Raw genomic sequence first — 6,670 nt, forward strand, 5'->3', positions numbered from 1 at the left:
CAGTCCATTCTTTCCTAACCTCACTTTCCACCTGTTGATAAAGCACATCTAACAAATCTTCTGTCTCTTTATGTCATTTCAGACTGACTCTGCAGAGTGGACACCAGGGCGCTGAGGCAACCAAACCATCTCTGTGTGAAGCTGTTGCCTTATTTGACAGTATGATTTTTAAGAAATGGGTTTTGTCATGCAAAAATCAAGAACGTGTGTTATCACATGAACACAGCAGACTGTCTGAACATGGAGTATCAGTAATGGCTCAGCAATTAATGATACATCTTTTGTAATTTTGTTTCATGATGAAGCATGTACGCTAATAGTTGATGCTGAGGATTACTGCAGTAAGGACATAGTGATTTACTATCAGGAATTATGTGTTAGGTGTCTTGGAATTATGTTTGAGAAGACAATATCAAGGAAAAACAACAACAAATGAATAGCTTTAAAATGCTACTGCAGGGTATGACTATGTGATCTAAAAACAAAAGTCCATATTAAACAATACCTTTTATGAAGATTTTTCCCATATCAAAACAGAAAATGTCCAACTATTTATTTGCTATAGAAGCCCAGGTGGACTTTTCTCAAATCTGTCTTTGCCAAATCAACCTTTTATTATGAAGGACATTAAACGCCCATGGCATGTGAATTTAAAGGGATTTATATATATATATATATATATCTCATCACACAGACCCCTTCCCACCATCACATCACCCCTGTCCTCCAACATTTCCACTGGCTCCCAGTTAAATACCGCATTAATTACAAACTTCTCCTGTTCACCTACATGGCCATCCATAATCTTGTCCCCCCCACCTATCTGACCTCCTCCACATCTTAACCCCCACTCGGTCCCTCAGATCCTCCTCCTCGATCCACCTCTCCATCCCACCTGCCCGCCTCAGTACTATGGGAGCCAGAGCATTCAGTCGCTCTGCTCCCCATCTCTGGAACGCATTACCACCCGATCTCCGTAACTGTGACTCTCTCCCCACCTTCAAATCTCAACTCAAAACACACCTGTTCCGGACAGCATACTCCCTCTAACCTCCCTCCTCCTTGCTTCTGTTTATTATTATGATTTTAAACGATGATGTTCTATGCTCTGTTTCCTATGCCCTGTTTTGCAATTATCTGTTTTTATTTTATTTTATGTACAGTGTCCTTGAGTGACCTGAAAGGCGCTTTTAAATAAAATGGATTATCATTATTATTATATGTTAAATATTTAATGGTCCTTTGACCTAAACATGACTCTGTTACTGACTCTGAGCTTCTGACTGTAAATCAAATTATTTTATTATTAAATTATTATTGTTATTATTATAAGAACAACAATAATAATATTATTGTATGAAGACAAAGGGGAGAATTAGAAAAAATAAGAAATGTATTCTATTTTTTAAACCATTAAAAAACCATTATGTTCTTATAAGGCAGTAATGCTGAAAATTTGAACTCAGTTGAAATGTTCAGTTCATTATTGTCACTGATTATTATGTGTAAAAAGCTATTCATTTTTTATACTAAATTCACCACACCATTTCTGTAATGTGATGAAATTATTTTTTGACTTTGCAAATAACAACAGTGTAAGCTTGCTCAAACACCCAAATGTAAGTTTGACCTATAGTTGACCTAAGTTTGAGCTACATTGTATTACTGTGCTTCTGACCCATTTGACCAATATTTACACCTGGAAATATTTTCTACAATGTCAGCGCTTGGCAAAAGGTTAATCAATTTTCTAGAGAACTGAGTGTCAACAGGTTTTGGACGAGTGGGGTTGCGCTTAACCGAAGCTTCTTTTCAGGTATCTTTGCAAAAGAAGGTGTGGCCGTATATATATTAATGACGTAGATATCTACGTCATAGAAGAGGCTTTAAATACACTGGGAAAGCGGGCGTTTGGCCACAGACGTCGCTCCGTCACCCCGTTTCGTAACAGGCCGTGGTGTCTCTTCCCCTTCTCAGAGGAACAGAATGGCAGCGCTCAGGACCTTTAGAAAATTGTGCCAGCATGCCCAACATCATGCCTATAAACTGCACACGTCCGCACCGAGGTGAGTACGATAAGCCGACTGTACATTCCGTTCACATCCGCCAACATTTCATTTCACTTGTACCACATGTTCGACGATATTCTTTACACCATAAACCCGTTCATTTACACACAACTGAATATGGTGTATTGGTTGCTGAGTTGTCTAATAATGTACACGTATAAGTATTGCTACGGGTTTTTTTTTTAGCAAAATGTCCTTTAATCGTAAAGGTTTTGTTGTATTCTACTGAACTCAATCCCTGCTTTCGCTCATCTGGAAAGTGCGCCCCTAACGGTACACCGGTAAAATTGCAGTAGTTTGAGTGGCTGATGAAATCGGTCTGAGCGCTTGCCACCCTGAGTCTCTCTCAGGAGGCAGGTTTCAGCTGGAGATCGAGGTGTTGATCTGCGCTGCACACTAAGGGGACGTGCATCACAGCCTTTAATGTGTGTGTGAGATTATTTAAAATGGTTTCAATTTTTTTTAGATTTATTTCTAGCATTTCTCTAGCATCCTGTGCAGGTATTATATTTATAATTAAAATTTAGCAGTATGATAATACAAGTTTTTTCTAGGTTTGTGTTCTACATAGAAAAATAACTAATTTACCTGAATTATGTCAATATATGATTTTAACCATCATTAGACCACATTTACATTTTTGTTTATTTTGGACAAACTTTTTCCCTAGTCTGATCCACTTGCCCCATGGCCTCATCTCACTTCACTTTCTATTCCATTGATGTGCTTCTTTTTTGTTTAGTTAATTACTTTTGGCACAATGAGAGGGTCTCTTTATGTCACTTTTTCTGGCTTATTACACCAGAGTTGTTTACCAATGCTGTCTGCATTTTCAGTTGTTATGTAAAAGGAAAAATATATTGCTGGTTTTGTTTGCATAGGAAACAAAATATTTTTAACCACACCCATTATTTGTATAGTTAGGAAGAAATGCAGTCTCAGGCTGTTGTGCAACTCTTGGACTATCCCGATAAGTACATTGTTGTCTGCATAAGCTGTTTTTTCTTCACCAAACACTGCACGTACGGTTAAGATTTTTGACATTACATGTTCTGATTAATGGCTCAGTCAGGTGGAGAAAAGCAAGTTCTAAGGATAGAATGGGTGTTTGCCAAAGCTGAGATGGATTACAAGTTTCTGGTAGCCGTGCATCGTTTAGAGGAGTTAAAAAAAGACCACAAAATAACCGCAAACATGAACATTTAGACAATATTTTCCCTTTTTCTTTTCTTTGAACCCAAAAGTGGCCCCTAGAAATAAAACAGTTATATTTTGGTGCATGCCTTCAAATTACAGTGTAAATACTTGGTTGCAGTATGGTGGACTGTCCAATACCCTTTAACAAAATTGCCATCTGTGTCAGCAGTTGAGTAGATTTTGCATCAAATACTATTTAAAGTATTGTTTTTAAAAATAAGTAATTTTCTTTTTGTTACCATTGATCAAACATTAATATTTAATCTTGTTAATTTAGCAGATTGTTGCTATCCTGAGGAACATTTACTTTGCAATTGCATTTTGAGAATGACATCCATGCTTTTCTTGGTTTGTAAATTAGTTAACTGTCCCTTAGGGTGGCGGCAGTAGTCATCTCAGGAAAGAAACTAGCGTGGCAAATTCAGGAGGAGGCCCGGGCAGACGTGGAGGACTGGGTTCTAACTGGCCACAGGAGACCACACTTGAGTGTGGTTCTTGTCGGAGACAACCCAGCCAGTCACTCCTACATCTTGAATAAGACACGAGCTGCGGCTGATGTCGGTGAGTGGGAAAACAGCCCTGGAAATTATCACACAGCTGTCGTCCATTTGTTCTGAATGGCGTTTTAAACATAAACACCAGGAATTTCCAGCGAGACAATTGTCAAGTGTTCAGATATCAGTGAGGAGGAGTTACTTGATTTGATCTACAAACTCAACACAGACCACCGTGTGGATGGCCTGCTGGTCCAACTCCCACTGCCAGGTACAGAGAATGGAAAATGCATTCCTGTCATAGTTAATTATTGTAGCTGTTCTGACCTTAAACCTTTTCGTTTTATTATAACAGATTACATCAATGAGCGAACAATCTGTAATGCTATTTCTCCTACCAAGGACGTTGATGGCTTTCATGTAGTTAATGTCGGTCGCATGTGTTTAGATCAGTCCACCATGCTTCCTGCTACACCCTGGGGCGTCTGGGAAATCATCAAACGCACAGGTAACAGTAAAGACAAATAACTTCCTCCTGGGGAATAGTGTTGTACTACCACAGGTGTACTGTATTCAAATTTGTTAACTATTCTCTGACAGGTATTCCTACCTTTGGCAAGAATGTTTTGGTAGCAGGCCGCTCCAAGAATGTGGGAATGCCCATTGCCATGTTACTGCACACAGACGGCCGTCATGAGAGACCTGGAGGTAAGTTGTTCTCTTTCTGGTTTAAGGGTTAATTACCGTATTTTCCGGACTATAGAGCGCACCTGAATATAAGCCGCACCCACTAATTAAAAAAAAAAAAACATTTACACATACAGTGGCTTGAAAAAGTATTCATACCCCTTGAACTTTCCCACATTTTCTCACGTTCCGACCACAAACATAAATATATTTTATTGGCATTTTAGATAAAAGATCAACATAAAGCGACACACAATTGTGAAGTAGAAGGAAAATTATACATGACTTTAAATTGTTTTTAGAAATAAAAAACTGAAAAATGTGGCGTGCAAAAGTATTCAGCCCCCTTTGTCAATACTTGGTGGAACCACCTTTCGCTGCAATTACAGCTGCAAGTCTTTTGGGGTATGTCTCTACCAGCTTTGCACATCTAGAGACTGGAATTTTTGCCCATTCTTCTTTGCAGAACAGCTCAAGTTTAGCAAGATTAGATGGAGAGCGTTTGTGAACAGCAATTTTCAGATCTTGCCACAGATTCTCAATAGGATTTAGGTCTGGACTTTGACTGGGCCATTCTAACACAGGAATATGTTTTGTTTTAAACCATTCCATTGTAGCTCTGGCTTTATGTTTAGGGTCGTTGTCCTGCTGGAAGGTGAACCTCCGCCCCATTCTCAAGTCTTTTGCAGATTCCAGCAGGTTGTCTTCCAGGATTGTCCTGTATTTGGCTCCATCCATCCTCCCATCAACTCTGACCAGCTTCCCTGTCCCTGCTGAAGAAAAGCAGCCCCACAACATGATGCAGCCACCACCATGTTTGACAGTGGGGATGGTGTGTTGAGAGTGATGTGCAGTGTTAGTTTTCCTCCACACATAACGTTTTGAATTTAGACCAAAAAGTTCCACCTTGGTCTCATCTGACCAGAGCACCTTCTTCCACACATTTGCTGTGTCCCCCACATGGCTTCTGGCAAACTGCAAACGAGACTTCTTATGGCTTTCTTTCAACAATGGCTTTCTTCTTGCCACTCTTCCATAAAAGCCAGATTTGTGCAGTGCGCGGCTAATTGTCGTCCTATGGACAGACTCCCCCACCTGAGCTGTGGATCTCTGCAGCTCCTCCAGAGTTACCGTGGGTGTCTTGGCTATGTCTCTGATCAGTGCTCTCCTTGTTCTGCATGTAAGTTTTGGTGGACGGCCATGTCTTGGTAGGTTTGCAGTTGTGCCATACTCTTTCCATTTCTTGATGATGGATTGAACAGTGCTTCGTGAGATGTTCAAAGCTTGGGAAATCTTTTTATAACCTAACCCTGCTTTAAACTTCTCCACAACTTTATCCCTGACCTGTTTGGTGTGTTCCTTTGACTTCATGATGCTGTTCACTGACCAGTGTCCTCTTAGCAAACGTCTGAGGCTGTCACAGAACAGGTGTATTTATACTAAGGTTAGATTACACACAGGTGGACTCTATTTAATCAGTAGGTCAACAGCTGATCATTCAGCAATCATCAGGCAACCTCTGAAGGCAACTGGTTGCACTCAGAGAAAAGGGGGCTGAATACTTTTGCACGCCACATTTTTCAGTTTTTTATTTCTAAAAACAATTTAAAGTCATGTATAATTTTCCTTCTACTTCACAATTGTGTGTCGCTTTATGTTGATCTTTTATCTAAAATGCCAATAAAATATATTTATGTTTGTGCTCGGAACGTGACAGAATGTGGGAAAGTTCAAGGGGTATGAATACTTTTTCAAGCCACTGTATAAGCCGCACCGCACTATAAGCCGCCGACATCCAGGTTGAGGAATGACATATTTACCGGATACACAGGAACACATACAGATTTTGTACCGTAAATGTTTATTTATATACCTGAACTGATTGTTTCCGAACAGTGCATGTAACACGGCAGTAAAAGTGCCGATCGAACAAAACAGAAAAGTAATTGATGGCTTTATTAATTTTCCTCCTGCGCACTGAAACCGCTGAAGTCGTCTTCTTCAGTGTCGGAGTTGAACAGCCTCAGGAAAAACTTTGTCACATAGCGTTTTAGTCTCTCTGTCAGTGTCACTCTCTGTGTCACGGTCATCCCGAGGTAAAGTTGCCTCTGAAGGTGCGCTGCTCTCTTCTTCCCGCTGCCGTCTCCGTCTCACTATGGATTCATTAATGCCAAGCTTACGTACAGCAGCCCTATTTCCTCCCTGGCTAGCCAGATCGATGGC

The 6,670-nt window shown here is 40.2% G+C and overlaps 1 protein-coding gene across 1 annotated transcript in view; it reads left to right on the top strand.

The window, feature by feature from the left end:
- The first annotated feature begins 1,911 nt into the window (after positions 1–1,911).
- Positions 1,912–6,670, top strand: part of mthfd2 (methylenetetrahydrofolate dehydrogenase (NADP+ dependent) 2, methenyltetrahydrofolate cyclohydrolase) — a 6,216-nt gene continuing 1,457 nt past the window's right edge. Inside the window, exons 1-5 of the mRNA XM_008335326.2 lie at positions 1,912–2,066; positions 3,643–3,827; positions 3,909–4,031; positions 4,116–4,268; positions 4,361–4,468. Of these exons, the coding sequence (XP_008333548.1) occupies positions 1,987–2,066; positions 3,643–3,827; positions 3,909–4,031; positions 4,116–4,268; positions 4,361–4,468 (649 nt within the window). The 5' untranslated portion in view covers positions 1,912–1,986. The remainder of the gene's footprint in view (positions 2,067–3,642; positions 3,828–3,908; positions 4,032–4,115; positions 4,269–4,360; positions 4,469–6,670) is intronic.

The sequence above is a fragment of the Cynoglossus semilaevis genome, chromosome W (genome assembly GCF_000523025.1).
Source record: "Cynoglossus semilaevis isolate Cse_v1.0 chromosome W, Cse_v1.0, whole genome shotgun sequence".
NCBI classification, from domain to species: domain Eukaryota; kingdom Metazoa; phylum Chordata; class Actinopteri; order Pleuronectiformes; family Cynoglossidae; genus Cynoglossus; species Cynoglossus semilaevis.